General features: G+C 39.8%; 1 protein-coding gene across 3 annotated transcripts in view; it reads right to left on the minus strand.

Annotated features, from left to right (window-relative positions):
• SOAT1 (sterol O-acyltransferase 1) overlaps window positions 1–19,358 on the minus strand; it is a 56,526-nt gene that overhangs the window by 11,590 nt on the left and 25,578 nt on the right. For all 3 annotated transcript variants that reach the window (XM_024758790.1, XM_024758792.1, XM_024758791.1), the window contains 4 exons: window positions 18,786–18,844; window positions 2,350–2,498; window positions 1,118–1,177; window positions 285–392 (listed from right to left, as the gene is read on the minus strand). In XM_024758790.1, coding sequence (XP_024614558.1) covers window positions 285–392; window positions 1,118–1,177; window positions 2,350–2,498; window positions 18,786–18,844 — 376 coding nt within the window. The remainder of the gene's footprint in view (window positions 1–284; window positions 393–1,117; window positions 1,178–2,349; window positions 2,499–18,785; window positions 18,845–19,358) is intronic.

Consider the following 19,358-nt stretch of genomic DNA (forward strand, 5'->3'; position numbering starts at 1 on the left):
GAAAAATTGGTAACTCATATATACGATATTCTCTCATTTAGGAAAACTACCTAGAAACTACTAAGATGGTCTTTTAAAATAGACCATTTTAAAAATAAAAGTCATAAGATTTCTAATATGCTTTATAGTTGTACTTTTCAGGAGGGAGAACTCTCACCCTCAAATCAGCTGCTTTGGGATTTTTCTGAAGCAATTTAACCAAACCATCTTTTTTCAAAATTTAAATATAGTGAAAACTCCCAACACCCCATGCATCAACTAAGCAAACAGGTATACTGTCTTACCTTCCTTCATCAATGTAATCTACTACAAGTGTGCTGAGAATGAAGAGAATGAGGAGGGCAATGAACATGTGATATATCGTTCTGATGTGGTCCACCTCAAACAGCTCACTGTAAACGTAGTTCCAATAAAATTAATCGATATTTAATTTTAAAACACCATATATCAAAGACTTTACTTCAAAGCAGTTCAGAAGATGCTTAATCCACACTCCAAAAACATCTCAAACAGTAATCACAGAACATTACTCATGAATATCAGTATTCTAATGAAGAAATCAATGATAAATAATCAACTCAGACAACATTTCAAAAGACACATTCATTACCTACTCAAAATGCACCTTTAATTTTCAGTTCACAAATGAAGTTGCCACAATTAATTTACACTTCCTATTTTTTCCCCCATAAAATCTACACAATCGGGGTTCTAAAGTAAGTAAATCTGAGAAAACTATCAAGTCTCAAAGTTGGCTAGCCAAAGAAGAGATGAAAAAAATTTATGTATCAAGAAGACAGCACCACCGAAACTCTCTTGAAGTGGTTTACCTAATTAGAAAATTTCTGTTCTAGCAGCACAACTTCAAGGAATTTATCAGAGGACCAATAACCATTCTTACCTCCAACTCCTCCCTTGAAACTAGATACAGAACCAAAAGTTCAGAAAGGAGGAGCAAGAGATGGCAAATGTACAAGAAGAAGTATCAAAACCAATGTATTACATGAATACAGAACAAACCTATTAAACATTCATAGAGTACTCAGTGATTCTAACCATCAGAATAGTTTGATTTTTTAAATGCAAATAATTAACAAAAGCAACTAAAAATACTCACTCTAAGAGAGATCGCCTTATAACAAAAATCTTTCCATGTTCTGGAGGTGCTCTCAGATCTCTGGGAAGAGCAAAAAATTAAAATATGAGTACTTCAAGTATTACAAGAAATGTAAACCTATGGATAAGAAAAGCAATATTACCAGCTACAGCTTATAATATTAACTGCCTTCTCACTATGACCCAGGTACTGTGTTAGGGTTTTATGCATGTTTTGTCATTTGCTTCTTCTGAACAATGCTGTGAGGTAGGTGCAGACATATCTGATTAGGAAGGAAGAGATGTCAGACAAACCTAACTAGAGCAGTACTCAAAAAGACCCCACAGCCCAGCCCCTATGGAGATGCATCCCTGGCATCACAGGCTGACAACCACTCTTCCTTCTCCCAAACACCTCTAAGGACAAGCCTCCAGCCATACTTTACTCAGTTCACATACTATTTTGGTCTGTCCTCCAAAACTGCACTGATGTTTATGATACCCTCCCCTAAGGTCTTCCAACAATCCCCAACAGCCTCCTGATCTAATAGGTTACCTCCAGTTACTAAAACCTCACATTTTAACATCTAACATTATCACCTTCTTTAGGGCTTCTTGCAGTACCATTAGCACTTCTGCTATGGTTAGCTATTCTGGTCAAAACAGTTCTCCAGAACAGGAGACTGACAGAGACCAAAGAGGCATAAAACCAAGGAAAGCACAAAATGGCAAATTAGCACACACTGGCCTTTGATAGCCTTCCCTCTACTGCTCTGGATGACTGACCAATTAAAATAACGTATACTAATTGCACTGTACTTTATTACAAGTACTGTATAGGGTACAATAGAGAGGCAGTATGAGACATAGTGAAGAGCACGGACACTGGGTTCAAATCCCCACTGTGTAATCTTGGACAACATTTAACTGCTTCATGCTTCAGTTTCCTAACCTGTAATATGCAGTTATATTATGTGCCTCACAGGGTCATTGTTTGGTTTAAATGTAAAGCATTCAACAAGTGTTAGCTATGTTATTTTATAAGTCAGCATGGTCTTAAATGAGGTATGCATGTTTGTTATAATCCACGTATTAAGATGAAGAAACCCACCCTTCAACTGTTTAAAATAGCAATACATGGCTAATAAAAGGTAGTGCGGTGTGAATCCAGGCTTTTTTAGTGCAATCCACATTGAGACCACTGAGCTGTGCTAGAGTTGACTTGTGCATTAAAAGAAACTTACTCGTACTTACTTAGCTCTGTGGCTGTTCTCTCCTTCAAGAACAGAAAAGGATGTGAGGGTACAACCACCATTGTCTAATGATGCGGATTTTTCAATGAGATTGGTCACAAAATCATCAAAGTGACTACCAACTTCCTTCATAAAAAAGGGCTTCAATTCCTAGAATTTTAAGACAAATAAAGGAAAGCATTAGGAGCTAACTAGCTTATGAGTTGTTGACATTTTTTAAAGGGTTCTCCTAAATAGAGCTGGATCAAAAGAAATCCATGATAAGTGAATTCACAGGAATAAAAACAGAAAAGTGATTTCTATAGCTGACCTGTAGTTTCAGAAACCGCTACTGAAAAAGCAACATGATGATTTGTCTTTTTAAGAATGTATACCCTTTGGACTTCCCTGGTGGCACAGTGGTTAAGAATCCACCTGCCAATACAGGGGACACGGGTTCGAACCCTGGTCCGGGAAGATCCCACATGCCACGGAGCAACTAAGCCCGTGTGCCACAGCTGCTGAGCCTGCACTCTAGAGCCCACGAGCCACAACTACTGAAGCCCATGCACCTGGAGCCCATGCTCTGCAACAAGAGAAGCCACTATGATGAGAAGCCCACGCACCGCAACGAAGAGTAGCCCCCACTTGCCACAACTAGAGAAAGCCCACGCGCAGCAACGAAGACCCAACGCAGCCACAAAAATTAAAATAAATAAAATAAAAAATTTAAAAAAGCATGTATACCCTTTTAGGCATAAATCAAAGTAATCACCTACTAAATGAACTCCTACGAATGGTATACAAAAACAAAATAACAGAAATGCTAAAAATGACAGTATTTTTTTCTCTTCAAATTTTTATATGGAAAACAAAAATCAATATTATGTCACCATTATATAATCTTAAGTCCCCTTTCTTCTCAAGCAACCCCTCCAGTGCCAAGTGTCCAGTGTTTATATTGAATACTCTAAGTCATGCCATTTCTCTGTGATACCAACATTTATACAATAATGTATACTCCTACCTCCACAGCTACATATTTATCTAACTACAACACACACTTTCATAACACAGAATTATTATACATTTTAACTTTAAAACTTAGTTTTTGAAAAGTATGAGGCAAAAAAAATTTTTTTCTTCAAATTATAATGGGCCACCTACTGTGGATGCTCAAATTGTAAATTGGGGTATTTTAAAATTGGCAGGGGCTTTCCTGGTGGCGCAGTTCGTGACACGGGTTCGTGCCCCGGTCCGGGGGGATCCCACACGCCGCGGAGTGGCTGGGCCTGTGAGCCATGGCCACTGAGCCTACGCGTCCGGAGCCTGTGCTCTGCAACGGGAGAGGCCACAACAGTAAGAGGCCCGCGTACCGCAAAAAAAAAAGTAAAGCCTGAAAATATTAATGTATCTAATGGAACTATATAAGGGTTTTTCAAACTACTCCTTCCAGAGTTCCCAAATGTTTTTGGGGTCCCGGGCAGTGAGAACTGGGCACAAAAGCCTTTCTCTGTTCCCCATTTCTTGTTTGTAGGAAATAGGCCTTCATTCAGCCTCCTTGACCTTCCCTGAGTTTCACAGGGAAGGTTCAAACAGCTGCTTATCAGGGAAGGGAGAGGATGCAGAAACAAGGGCAGAGCAGTCAAGAAACAATAGTGCAAGCCTTGGGACAGGGTCCTGGCTCCTCCTCAAGGAAGATACTTTATCTTTGAGCTCTTCTGTAGAACAAAGGCCCCCACCCAGATGGAGGATGGCAACCTTAGGCTGAGTGCAAGATTCCTGGAGCACTGCCCTGTTACCTCACCACCAACCAACCAGAAGGAAGCCATACACCCTACAGCCCTCACCCCAAATTTTGCTTATAAAAACTTCTACCCCCAAACTTTAACAAGGAACAGCCAATTCTGACTCCAAGTTGGATCTGTTTCTTTTACTTTAACCTTTGTGTTTCGTTGCTTTTGTTATTATAATCACTGTCTATAGCTGTAAGCATACATAATAGCCTGCCACAGGGAACCCTGTCCCTCTGTCTGTTAAACTAAAAGGCCTTCGTTCAGCTCACAGAGAGACATTCTGACCCTACCCACCTTCATTCTGAAATTTTTCAATAGGCATGATGCTGTTACCGAGTCCAAGCTCGCTCTGCTCGCCGCACAACAGGCCAATAAATCGGGAGATGAGGTGTTGAGGCAAAGAATACGACTTTATTCGGAAAGCTGGCAGACCAGGAAGATGGAGGACTGGGGTCTCCAAAAAATCATCTTATCGGGGTCTGGATGCCAGTTTCTTTTATAGAAGAGATGGGGAGGAGGTGAGGAAGTAAAGTAAAAAGGACATTCGTCTTGCAAAATATGAGGGGTTGTGTTAATTTCTTCTTTTCTGTAGCCATTCACAGGTGGGCAGGGTCAGATTGTCTCCCTATGAGCTGAACAGGGGAACTTTAGTTTAACATTTAGGCAGAGGGGCAGGGTTCCCTGAGTCAGGCCATTATGTATAATAACAAAAGCAACGAAAAGCAAAGGTTAAAGTAAAAGAAACAGATCCAATGTGGAGTCAAAATTGGCTCTTCCCTGTTACAATGCTTCCCTAACCAAAAACAAAACAAACACCCAAAAAAGTGGCACTCGAAAAAAAAGGAGCGGGAGGTGGTGGTGGTTATTTTCTCATTAAGCTCTAGCACTGGACTGCTTAATAAATGAAGGTTTTTTTCAGGTACAAAAATGCCGTCTCACGTAGAAATATACTAAAAGAGAAGAAGGGAAAGAATTTGTTCATTCCACTAAGTGCTAGGTGTAGTTCAGGGCACTGCTGCAGGCACTGGAGATACAACAATGAACAAAACCTAGTGCCTGTCCTCATGGAACTTAAAATTCCAGTCGGGGTAAACAGGACATACAGTATGCCACATGGTGTTAGGGAAAGAAATAAAGAGAAGGGTCTGGGGGAAAGAGGGTGCTATTTTTCATAGAGAGGTCAGAGAAAGCCTCAAAAATAAGATGACATTTGATAAGATCTGAAGAAAGTAAGAGGGCAAGTTAGTCCATACCTGTGGGAAAAGTAACAGAAGAAGCGTAAGGGTGAAAAGCCCTGAGGCAGGAACACCCTTGACCTGTTTGAGTAATAGCAAGGAAATAGGACATTATAGTTGAAGCAAAAGAGTGATAAGAGTTGAGGACAGAAAAGAAGGGGGAGGGTGGCAGGAGAGGGGCTAAACCATGTAAGGTCTTAACACTATACCCCCTTTTCACATTAGTCCGCTGAAATTTTATTCAACACTGAAAAAGAAGCCTGGAATCTTTTAACTAGGATTCCTCATACTCTGGAACTAGCACCCTTCCCAATTAAGTATCGGGTCAAGTAGACCAGAAGCACGGGAAAAAAAACAAGCCATAATGATTGTTATAAAAAAATCAGTAAAAGTTGATATTTATCTACCCAACTCAAATTAAAAATACTCAACTTCTCACGGCACAAGTTCTTGTGCCTTACTCACTACTCGCCCACAGATGAGCCACTGCCATACATGCCCCAACACTTGCAATTTCCAAAGCCTACAGCAACCTCCTTATCCTCACCCTCCTCGTCAATCGAACCATTCTCTTTTCCCCTTCTTTTTCTCCCCATATTCCAAAACTCCTACTGTAAGCAAAGAATGTTGCCCACCATTCCAGTTCTACAAGGATCAAGCCACTGCTACTGCAGTCACCCACCCTTGAGGGGAATTCAGGATGGAGAAAACAAGGAAGCATTCTGTGCTTTGGATATACTGACCCCTAGACAGTAAACTGCACACTAAGGAAAATTTTCAAATGGCCCCAGATTCTTGCATCCTCCTATACATAGAAGAGCACTCAAATCATTAATTTGAGATGTCTATTCTTTGTGATTAGCAGTAATCCTTCTATGCTTGACTACATGTTTTTCCCAGGCAAAAATCTCATATATATCCTGGCTCCTCTCCTGCCTCTTTTGAACAGTCTCCTCAGAGCCACTAAGAGGCTATTTCTTGGGCTATGAGGTCCCTGAATAAGGTTCCTGAATAAAACTTAACTCACAACTTTTCCCTTTTGAGTTGTTCTTTCAGTGGACAGTGAAACTGAGCGGGAACCTGCGGGGTCCTTCCAGGTATAAAAGCCTTCGTGTTTCCTGTTTCTTGTTTGTAGGAAAAAAGCTTGAGCCTCCTAGACCTTCCCAGAGTTCTAAAGGGCAGATTCCTAGAGTTACTAATTAGGGAATGCAGAAACAAAGGAAAAGCAGTCAAGAAAGACAGTTCAACAATAAAACAGAATCCTAGATCCTCCTCAAGGGATATACATAACAATCTGATACATATCTTCGAATTGTTCTAAAGGAACAATTCCAGGTGGAAGATGGTAACTGCAGGCTCAGACCCCAGACTGGTCTCAACCAGAAGGGTGATTTGAGATTCCTGGAACAGCACCCTGTTACCTCACCACCAACCAATCAGAAGAAAGTCATACACCCTACAGCCGCCACCCCAAATGCTGCCTTTAAGAACTCTTCCCTGAAAACCACCCGGAGTTCATGTCTTCTGAGCATGAGCCACCCATTCTCCTTGTGTAAGCAGATAGGGTAGGGGGTCCCCGGAGAAAGAAAACTGGGCATGGCTTTCTTGACATATGAGAAGCCATTTTTGGCCTGAGTAATATTGTGATCTAAGCCTGGTCACAATGCTTGCCCTTGAACAGATCTCATAATTCATGATCTTAAGGGAAGTAAGGGAATGCAGAACAAAGGAAAAGGAGTCAAGAAACAATAGTCTTAGTTCCTCCTCAAGGGATATACATAATATCTTTGAGTTCAGCAGAAACTAAGGCCCTCACTCGGGTGGAGGATGGAATAATGACGTTGACCCTCATGACTTCAACTAAAGCTTAGACTCTGTGGACCTTTGGCCCAATTCTATGCTTCTCAGCTCAAGCCCCTTCATGAACATGCATGTACCCTTAGCTTAAAACTTCCCCAATTTTGCTGTTGGGGAGACACGGCTTTGGGAAAGATCCCCAGTGTTCTCAAAGGAATAAATCCTCCCGCTTTCTGCCTTGGTTGTGTCTTTTGGCTTGACACCCACCAAGCAGTGAACCCAGTTTTTCGCGTAACACTTGCTTGGTCCTTGCAATAAACTTTTCTCTGCTCCAAACTCTGATGTTTTGGTTGTTTGGTTTCACACTGCGCCAGGCACACAAACTTGGGTTTGATGACAACAGCATGAAGGCATTTCTTAATGCTGATGATATAAAATTCACATTTTATGGCAAGCCGAGAAAGATTTAAACATAATATTTTTCTTTGCCTGTTTGGACCTCCTCCCTCCCCTTTAGTGTGTGTGGTGCATGTGCATTAACCAGACCTCCTTAGGAGATAACCTTCCTTCTAATCTCATCAAGGGTCACAACTCCTTAGGAGATAACCTTCCTTCTTAATCTTGTCTGGGGCCCCAAAAACCATGACCTACTACCTGCTTTATACCTCTAGATCTGGATTGCGTAAACTGTCAATAATCTGTCATTTAAAGTATAGCCCTCTATCTCAAAAGCTTAATATAACTGTCTATGACCTCTCACAGGCAGACAGTTCTTGGAGCTTTCTGAGAGGCTGTTCTCAGGTTATAATCCTCAATTTGGTGCGAATAAAATTTTCCACTTCTTTCTTAGAAGGACTTACTAATTTTTTTCATCAACGATGCCTTTGTCTTCTTTCTCTATTAGGAATTAAAGTTGATTGAAGCTGCTGCCACTGGGACGCAAGGAAGAACTCTATTGTGGACACTATTAAGTTTCCTTAGCCTCCTCGTTTCATGTATCCAAGTACTGATAGAAATAAAGAGTGACTGCTTATTACTGTCATTCCCTTTGTCAGAGGGAAACACAGTACAAGAAGTGCTCCACTTCTGCCTTCTAATGAGTTCTTCTATTGCATGAAACTCGTGTTAATTAGAATTTCAAAACGGGACAACAAATCTGTCTAAAAATTTCTATCAGTAACCTGAAAAGGAGACAAGCTTATAGGCTTTCTAATTTACTTATCTTCTCAATCTCATCTCTATTAACATTAACTTCATCCAGCCCATGGACTATGTGATTGTCCCAGCACAACAGATAGACAGAAGGACAACAGAAGGAAGGAAGCAGGCAGTTAACTAGAAACTAGAAAAGCAAGGTGCTTAGATAATCTATCAAAGAACCTCATTTTTAAAACAAGCAGCTAAAGGAGACAACCTCTAAGATTCTAAGAATGGGGAACAACCACCAAGAAGCAAAGGTTCTACGGGTGGAATGCAGTGAAGGCACTACAAGTGATCAGAGACGAGGCTGGAGAAGCAAACAGGGTCTACAGTTCATGCAGGTCTTTTAAGGTTTTTCTGTTGGATTTTTTGCCATGTCACTCAGCTTGTGGGATCTTAGTTCCCCAATCGGGGATTGATTGATTAATTGATTGATTGATTTAGGCCACACCGTGCCTTAGTTGCGGCACACGGGATCTTCAGTTGCAGCATGCAGACTCCTTAGCTATGGCATGCATGTGGGATCTAGTTCCCCGACCAGGGATTGAACCCGAGACCCCTGCATTGGGAGCATGGAGTCTTACCCATCTGACCACCAGGGAAGTTCCCCCAACCGGGGATTGAACCTGGGCCCTCGGCAGTGAAAGCAAGGAGGAGTCCTAACCACTGGACCGCCAGGGAATTCCCCCATTTTAAGAATTTTTCATTTTATCCTAAGGGCAACTGAAAACCAATAATGTTTTAAGCACAAGGTTTATAAACATATTCAGATTTGCACTTCAGAAAGAGAACACTTCTAAAAAGCCTTCCAAACAGAGGTTGCTTTGGACTGAGTCTTAAAATGTGAAAAGAGCAGGGTCGTTTATGGATAAAGTAACCCTTACAGAGGCATGAAAAAATTATAAAGTAGGCTGAGAGAAAGAAACACAAAATAAACATGTATACTCTGAGTAGAGAGTATAAAATATTATACTCTGGAACTTCCGGGTTGGTGAACCCATGGTGACGTAGGGAGAATGGCTCACTCAGAGAGCATGGAAGCTCCGCACCCTTTCCCCATACTTGCCCTGTGCATCTCTTCCACCTGGCTGTTCCTGAGCTATTATATCCTTTTATAATAAACTGGTGATCTAGTAAGTAAAAAAAAATTAAAAAACAAAATATTATACTCTGAGCTTCCCTTGTGGCACAGTGCTTAAGAATCCGCCTGCCGGGGCTTCCCTGGTGGCGCAGTGGTTGAGAGTCCGGCTGCCGATGCAGGGGACACGGGTTTGTGCCCCAGTCCGGGAAGATCCCACATGCCGCGGAGCAACTAAGCCCGCAAGCCACAACTACTGAGCCCTCGAGCCACAACTACTGAAGCCCGCGTGCCTAGAGCCTGTGCTCCACAACAAGAGAAGCCACCGCAATGAGAAGCCCGAGCACTGCAACGAAGGGTAGCCCCCGCTTGCCGCAACTTGAGAAAGCCCACGTGCAGCAACGAAGACCCAACGCAGCCAAAAATAAATAAATTAAATAAATTAAATATATACATATATTATACTCTGACTCCACAAGGTCATATCACTAGTTCATGAATTACTTGTTTCTCTGATTTACCGCCTGGCTTTGCACAGAGAATCTTTTAACCTCACAGTGGCATGGAACCAGAAACCTGACCTTTTCAGGCAAAGCAAGTAACACAACAGAGCAGGTAATACAGTGTTTAAATTGAATCCCCAAGAGAGGGCTCCCCTAACAATTCACTCTAACGTATACTGCATCTTATTCTTTTCCATCATTGTACTTAACACAATCTAAAATGCTTTATATTTCTATTTTTTGGTGTCTTAATGTCTATCTCCCCCACCTGACTTTAAAACCATGTCTATTTGTTAACCACTCTACAGTCACCTCTCAGCAAAACAACTGCCAAGACTATAGGTGTTAAATATATTTCCAAACAGCTTTTGATATCAACTCCTGCCGCCGAAACCCCTACTCATACCACTGCTTGCTTTATTCAGTATCTATTATAGAGCAGAAAGTAGATATCTCAAACAAAACAAAACTACATAGCCCTGATTTCTCTGTGGAAAATATAAAGGGAAAGGGACTAAAAATCACTACTGTTCTTATTGTTGATAATGGCTGTTAATAATTGAATGACTGCTTTATGCTAGATACTCTCTTAGGGCCTTTTAAATATTATTTCTAGTCTTAAAACAGTCTTTGAAGTAGGCAATAGAATTCCTATTTTACATATGAGAGATCGAAGCGTGAACAAGTCAAGTGATGTGACTTACCCAAGGTCACCACTTGTAGGCTATAGAACTAGGATCAGAACTCCAGTCTATCTGACCTCAGAGTTCGCATTATATTATATTGCTTTCCACTGTACTTTATATAAAATAGTTTCTATATGATTAGCACCATAAGCCAAAAAAGTAAAACCTAAAAAGTCAATGATGTACATACATGTAGCCTGAAAATGGTAGGTAATCTAGTAAAAAGGTGCTGTTTGGCTTAGTTCTATTACAAACGTTTCATTTGCAGGCATCAATGTAGAAGAGGTTTAAAGTCCTAAACAGTGCACTGTAATGAATTCCTCCTACACAGTCAGAAAAAGTCTTGAGTATAACTTACATAATCCTTAATACAGGAAGCCAAAGGTTCAAGACAAACCAGGAACTAATCAAATTAGAGCTCTGAATTTTAATCCCTTTTTATTTAAAATAAAATTCGTCCTGGGCTATTTCCCAACTTAAGTTAGACTACAATATTCTTGATATCATATTGTTATCAGTCTAAACTGAGCTGAAACACATTTATTTACCTTAATCTACTTAGGTAGCTCCTGCATCTTAACTATCCAAATGGTATATATTACAGTTTCTCATCATCACGGCCTACCTCCTTCACTTCATTAGCCATTATTAAATGCTAGAAAACCAGAAAGGAGTAAAAATATTACATTCCCAGTAGTTACCATATGATACATCTGTACAAACGACTATCATGAAATAATTTTTTAAAAATCACATTTTCAAAGAATATTTTAACCCCAAAAAAAGCCACAAAATGATGTTAAGAAAAATATATAACTGAATATATAAATGGATGCTGATTTCGCTAATGTATCTGACACACATGCCTGCATGTGTCTACTTGGATCTGTGCATACGATATAAGAAGGAAAACAAATTACGGGAGAAAATAAACCAAAATATTATCTCCAAGTGGTGGACATATGGGTGGTGAGTGTTTCCTTTTTATACTTTGTCTCATAAATTTTCTGCAATGAGCCTATACTACTTCTATAATTAGAAAAAAAAAACTACATTAATTAAGAAAATATATTCCTCCTGTTCTTGAAACAATCCTCCTGCTGTGATATGGTATCATAACATTAAAATAAAATCTTTTAAACCTTGCACTTTTTTCCTAAAAGAAAGTACCTTATCTAAGATGCCACTGATCTTTGTTTGGCACTACGGAAAAAAAAAGCTGCCAAGTGAATTCCACTACACAGCACAGTGTTTTCTTGTTTCCAGAGACATTACAAAACAGAGGGTAACCATCACCTGTAAGATCTTCAACAGAGCTCTAAAATCATGTATTTTCTTACCAAGAATACCAACTTACAGTGACATCACCTTATAGCTTTCAATGAACCTTTTAAAGGTATCTAACTCAATTGCTGTTCCTCTTGCTTATCCATTTTATACATAGTATTCTCGGCTAGCACGAGAAAAGAAACGACGTCTTCAAAATCTCAGCACCTAACGTAGTGCCTGACAGACAAAGGAACCAAGTAAGTGGTGTTCATGCAACTAAATTACTGAACGTTCCTAAGGGGCAATGCGGCAGGTACATTTCTTCATTTTGTAAATAAGTGATGAAATCATAAAGAACAATGAACTGACTTTCCCAAGGTTCATCAAAGCAGACTAGAGACTAATACATTTATTTATGTATTTAAGTAAAATGAGAAAAGGCAGAAAGGGAAATAGAAGAATGCAGTCACACTTACACAGCCAAAAGAAGGTAAAATTTGACCAGAAGATCAGGGGTAGTAAACTACAATGGATAGTTATTATAGTGACTGTTAGTTGTCAACCTATCGTTTCTCACCCCCTTCCTTAGTACTAGAACCCCTAATTTTTACCTGGGCACCTAAATGCCCAGAATCAATAAATGTCCCAGTCTCCCTTTGCACCTAGGTGTGGCCAGGTGACTAAGTTCTTGCCAATGAGGTACAAGCAGAATCGGTTTGACAAAACCTCCAGAAAAACTTCCTTAAAAGACAGCTGGGGGGCTTCCCTGGTGGCGCAGTGGTTGAGAGTCCGCCTGCCGATGCAGGGGACATGGGTTCGTGCCCCAGTCCGGGAAGATCCCACATGCCGCGGAGTGGCTGGGCCCGTGAGCCATGGCCGCTGAGCCTGCACGTCCGGAGCCTGTGCTCCACAACGGGAGAGGCCATAACAGTGAGAGGCCCGCATACCGCAAAAAAAAAAAAAAGACAGCTGGTACCTGTTCCTTGCCCCCTTTCTTCCCCTACATCAATTCTGCTCTTTGAAACTCAGATGAAATGGCTGAAGCCACTTGGACAATGAGAAGACAAATCACAGCCTACAAATGGTGAGGCAGGGAGGTAGAAGGAGGAGTCGCTGAGGACCAGAGTCACCTGGTCCTGGTATGGACCAGGTCCATACCAGCTGTGGACCTCTCACCTCTGGATCATTTATACAAGAGGAAAATGCACTTCCATCTTGTTTAAGCCACAATTACTTGTGTTCATCTTGTGTTGCTATTACAGCACAAGCTAATCTCAACTTATACAAATGATCAAAGAATTTCTGGGCAGAAAACCCTTCGACTTGTCTTTCCAGCAGTCTGTCAACAAATCAAATAAGTTGGCACTATCCAGAAACTTCTTACTTTACTTGAACAAGTGATAAGCCATGAAGAGGAGGCCTCGTTTGCAGACATGCCATTTGAGTCGTACTCATTACAGATTGCTCATTTAATGGTCAGGCAGCTGCACTAGATACTAATATGAAAAACAACACTAGAAATGCTATATAAGAAGCAAGCGAAATATAAATATTTATTTTTAAGAAGAATAGAAAGTAAATTTTCATCCCTTCAATTTTCACACTAGACCTAACATTTCCTCCATAAAATTGTGTACCTTAATAAAAGTTCTACAAACATCAATAGTAAAGATATCCTCTTTTCTCTTCTCAACATACTCACTTTCCTCTGGAAACTGTCCTCAAAGGTGAGAACAGGCACCCCATGTCCAGTTTGGGGCTGTACTATATGGCCCTGCCCTTCTGAACAAAATTCAATTCTCTCTCTCATAGACCTGAAACTCTGAGCTTAGAAAGCATGACTGGAAACCTTACTAACTGAAAAATTCAGAAATAGCTGAACTCTTGCCATTAAAATAAATATCCTTTCCAAAGCCTGAGTGTGTTTGACTTCTCCTAGGATTCTATGAGATACATTAATCTTTCAAATACACTTCCTTTTATGCTTAAATAAGGCAAAGTAGGTTTCTGTTATCTGCAACCAACAGAAAAAACATAAAACAATGTTAAACAAAGCTAATTTCTCTACTAATGTAGATAATGTAGCTCTGATGTAGCTGGTTGGAACCTAATCATTTGAATCTCCCTTGGACTGTTCCAAGATCTTTAAAGGCTTGTTACAACACAATTCTAAGGATTTCAAAAGGTCACGATTCAGAGTTACACAGTGCTCTATGACCCCACTAGCACCATATTTTTTTAATTAAGTACTTCAAAGTTTTTTTTATGACAGCATTTAGACCTAGAAGTGACCTTAAAAAATTCAATCAGTTCAACCCACTAATGTCATCACCTCTCTCATTTCTCTTCCCTTAGGACTAAAGAGCTTGCTCAGTACTTGACAACCTTCTTCACGCCTTTCCTTAATAGGAGCTCCTCTATCTGTACATATAAATTTTCACTGAATTCTTTGCAAGTTGCCATATTTAGCAAATAAAAATATAGGAGACACCCCCCAATATATATATTTAGGACAGTTGGTTAAATTTGAATTTGATAAACAACTAACTTTTTTAGTCTAGGTATGTCCCGAATATTGCATGATGACCAACAAACTATCTGTGGTTTGCCTGAAATTCAAATTTAACTAGGCATACTGGATTTTATCTAACAACTCTAGTGCCATGGAGCCGAAAGAGTTGCCCAGTAAGAGCTATAGGCTATTTATTCCCTTTACAACAGGAAGTAGAGAATTAGGAGCAAAAGTTTAAGTTAGCTACACAATGATGACACAGATTGTTAGAGCTGAAGGGGACCCCGGAGATAACTAGTCCAGTGTTCTTACTTTAAACATTAGGGTAAGAGTGGCCAGCTGGGTTGGAACATGACACCAAATTACAAATGACTAGAAAGATTGTTCATTTTCACTTGTCTCTAAAATTATTTCTAAAAACCCACAAGGGAAAAGAACAAGTAAATTTCATGGCTCTGAACAATATTCACATACCTGCCACCTCAATGGTCATTGCATATTAGTAAATGTTACTAATAAAGCAAAACAACAAAAAAACATAACCAGTTAGACATCACTGTTATGAATGGGATAATTTAAGTAAATAAGATTACATACATAAAGCACCTACCTAATATAAGGCCTAGCCCATAACAGGACTTCTAAATGCAGTTCCCTTCTCCTCCCTGTCCCTATTTACTCAGTCTAGAATACTAAAATATTACAGTAGCTTCCAATCTGGTCTCAGTGTTTCCAAACTCTATAGAGTATCTTCAACTTTGATATCAGTATAGCATTCCTAATGTATCTCCCGCAAAAACGCTGCAATTAATAATGGCAAGATGTTCAATCTCTTCAGATACCAAACTGCCAATTAAAACACTCCTAAGTCAAATTGTCCATAAGTTCCCCAAAGGAATTTTGGTGATTCACTCAGAACAAGCAGTGTATAACAAATAGAGTATATGCTAAGACCTTAGAAGTATAAAAGGGAGGACATCATTTCAAGCTGGGGTATTTAGAAAACTTTAAATTTTAAAAAATTTAATTAATTTATTTATTTATAGCTGTGTTGGGTCTTTGCTTCTGTGCGAGGGCTTTCTCTAGTTGCGGCAAGCAGGGGCCACTCTTCATCGCGGTGTGCGGGCCTCTCACTATCATGGCCTCTCTTGTTGCGGAGCACAGGCTCCAGACGCGCAGGCTCAGTAGTTGTGGCCCACGGGCCCAGCCGCTCCACAGCATGTGGGATCTTCCCAGACCAGGGCTCGAACCCGTGTCCCCTGCATTGGCAGGCAGATTCTCAACCACTGCGCCACCAGGGAAGCCCTAGAAAACTTTAGAAGCAGCAGCATTTGAGTGAGAATTTGAAGGATATACAGTATTTTGATTGGTGAAGGTAGGAAGTTAAAGGAAATTTCAAGTAGGAAGAGCTTCATGAACAAGGGCATGAAGATAGGAAAAAAAAGGCTTACAATCTAGCCCAAATTTTATTTTTCTTTCTGTCATGCTCCACCAGGGGCACAGATGCTAATCAAGTGTAATTTCCAAGACACAGTTTAAGTTTCTTTCCTCCATACCTCTGTTCAAGCCATGCCCTCCTTCAATGACCGGGAACAAGTCTTGCACAACACAGAGTAATAAATAATACTAGCTAAACTAACCTCTACCTTTCCCTCCGCTTCTATTCCCTTACTTCATCCATTTCTTTCTCTCTCCTTCAAATCTTTCCAACTGACCAAACTGAAGAATAATATTATTCACTGATTCATATATAAAGTAGAGAAGTAGAATATTCTCTTTAAAAACAAAGTTTCAACTTAAATCCTTGAAACATTCCCTCCATTCCCCCTCTCCCCTCTCCTTTTTCTTCTCACTCTACATTCCCTTTCCTCTTTGGGTTACTGATGCTATATTTTTTTTTAAATTCCCTCCCACCTCAGATTTTTAAAATAAAAAGCAATGACAGCAGGTATGGACTGCGCTTTCACGAATGTGAAAACGTTCCCTCACAAGCAGAGCACAATAAGGGCTTTGTGTTCTTTCTGGGAAGGGGACAAGAAGCAGAAGAGGAACAGAAGGGGAATCTGAAAAGGAATGGAAGGTGTCCAGCCCGTCTAGAGGAATAAAGGTCAGGAATACTCTGGTAAGCCATAAAAACAAAATTTCTTCATTGTAATGACTAAATTTGCAAGAATGGGCCCTTAAAAATAGCACATATGCCTACAAACTAAAGAGTTTTCTTTTGTTAGCCAAAATTATAAATTAGCCCTCAGAGAAGTGCAAGTTACCAAATCATCAAGTCTTCAATCTCTTATAATGGGACAACAAATTTTTAACTGGAAAAGACATTCACCAGAAATGGCCTTGATCACTGTAGTTTTAAAGGCTTACACAGGTAACCTAATGGAATCAGGAAAAATAAAATGTAACACACTATTAACTAGAAGTCTAGACTCTCAGTTTCAAGTATAGTCAATATACCTTTTGAATACCACTTTATAAAGCAATGTAAAGTGCTTATATTGTAGAAAACACATATATACCTCCGGAATTGGCAGGGGCGGGGGGCGGGGCAGGGAGATATCACAATGTTAAGCAAATAGGTACTTGTAGTAAAATGTCTAGTGAGAGCACCATCCCTGGACTCAAAAAGTGCTGGATCTCCAACAAACGAGATGACAGTGAAAATACCCCAGGACTGGAAATAACTGAAAAACTAGCTCTCACAATTACAAAGACACTAATATCAAAGTGAATGCAAACAATCTTGCATATACTGTTTTATGAAACAGGATAAAAATATCGATATTTACAGTATTCTATATAAATGCATATATGCATGCATGCATACGTAACTAAATTAATAAAAACAGGGCTATTTCATCCACATCATTGGATGTTTATATATTCAAGTTGGCCAATAATTTTTTTTCTTTTGCTGAGCACTTATGTATTTTTGTACCATATAGGTCATTTGCTTTTCAGGTTTATTATTTATTGACTAATCTCCTGTGTTAGAATGTGAGCTTCCTGAAGAAAGGGCCCTTTATTTTGATTAGTTATGTATCCCAGGGCTAATAACAGAGCCTGACATGTAGAAGGTGTTCAAAACAGTGTCAGGGAATGAATAAACTGATAAGCAAATTGCCTAAGTTCACAAGGTAGGTTATAGAGGTGGGTCTGTCTGACTCCAAAACCCAAGCATTTCCACTAAGCCTATGTTAGTACAAGTTATTCACATGCTTGGAGGAAACCATTCACTGAAATAAATTTTTAAAAAGAATAACAGACATGTATTTCAAAGGACTCTTAAAAACCTTAGAAATTTTGGAAGTGATCTTATTGGGAAAACGAGAGGCTGCCTTGGATTTGAAGTCAACTTACATTTGGCACACAGAGTATTAGATTGTTTTTATATAAAATTATTTTTTAAATTTATTTTTGGCTGCATTGGGTCCTCGTCACTGCGTGCGGGCTCTCTCTAGTTGCGGCAAGTGGGGGTCACTCCTCACTGCAGTGTGTGGGCCTCTCACTGTGGTGGCCTCTCCCACTGCAGACCACAGGCCCTAGGCGTGCAGGCTCAGTAGTTGTGGCTCGCGGGCTGTAGAGCGCAGGCTCAGTAGCTGAGGCGCATGGGCTTAGTTGCTCCATGGCACGTGGGATCTTCCAGATGAGGTCGCAAACCCGTGTCCCCTGCATTGGCAGGAGGACTCCTAACCACTGTGCCACCAGGGAAGTCCCAGTTTTTTTTGCTGTTTTTTTTTAAGTGTTCTTTGTCCTCCAGAATTTCCTGAGGTCACTGCTGAATTCTAACTTGTAGAACTGTTTGCCCTGCTTGAAACGTCTGTTATTTAGTTATTTTTTGGCTGTGCTGCACAGCTTCCAGGATCTTAGTTTCCCAACCAGGGACTGGACTCGGGCCACCACAGTGAAAGCGTCAAGTCCTAACTGCTGGACCGCCAGGAATTCCCTGAAATGTCTTGATGTTGTTTGTGAGTTGATATTTCTATTTCTTCTACATCTATAACAGGGAATCTACTTCTAAATTCAGATTCAATGTTTATTGAAGGCCTATTATTTACTATGAAACATGATAGATACTTTCATAAAGCACCTACACAAGCACTTACACAAGCATTCAACTGTATCATGTTTGCTAAAATTGAGTTTTACTGTTAAAAGCCAGAAAATGAGAGTGATGGATGATAGTACAGAAAAAAAAACAAAAAACAATCTGGTTCTTACATAGGATGATGAGATGGCAGACCTTATTTTCCTGTTTCATGTCGACTGCTAAGAAACGTAAATAACTCTTTACACAGTTTAGCATTAAAAATTGTACTGAATAAAACTCTTTACCCTAAAACTCTACATTTTTGTTTCTGGAAGAGGGAGTTACTTACCTCTGCCTCTGCTGTCAACTGTATCTTCTTTGCTATCAGCTGTTTTAAATCAATCCGACCTAAGGAAAGAAAAAAATATAACTTTTAAGTTGATGGAGATAGTTACCTATCAACATTATTTAAATCGTGAAGTTGAAAAACAAGCGAAAAATGACGACTATGTAAACTATGGTACAACCACAAAACATGACACAACTCTTAAAAATGAAGCATGGGCAATATAAATAGAAGGAAATTTATACATAAAAATGCTAAGTTGAAAAAAACCAAAACTACTATATGTACACACAGTACTTACAACTATATTAATCATAGGATGCTGACAGTATAGGAAATTCTGACAGTAGAGGAAATTAGTTTCTGTGAATGGATCCTGCAACTATGAGTAGTAAAATGTACAAGCAACAATAGAAAAACTAAATAAATCGGACTTGGTCAAAAATTAAAAAAAAAAAAAGTTTCTGCTCCAAAGAAGTAAAAAGACGCAAAACGGAGAAAAACACTTGCAAATCTGATCCGGAACCTGCATCCAGAATATGTAAAGAACTCCTACAACTCAATGGTAAAGATGAA

This window comes from Neophocaena asiaeorientalis, unplaced genomic scaffold (assembly GCF_003031525.2).
Source record: "Neophocaena asiaeorientalis asiaeorientalis breed wild unplaced genomic scaffold, Neophocaena_asiaeorientalis_V1.1 scaffold182, whole genome shotgun sequence".
Lineage (NCBI taxonomy): Eukaryota > Metazoa > Chordata > Mammalia > Artiodactyla > Phocoenidae > Neophocaena > Neophocaena asiaeorientalis.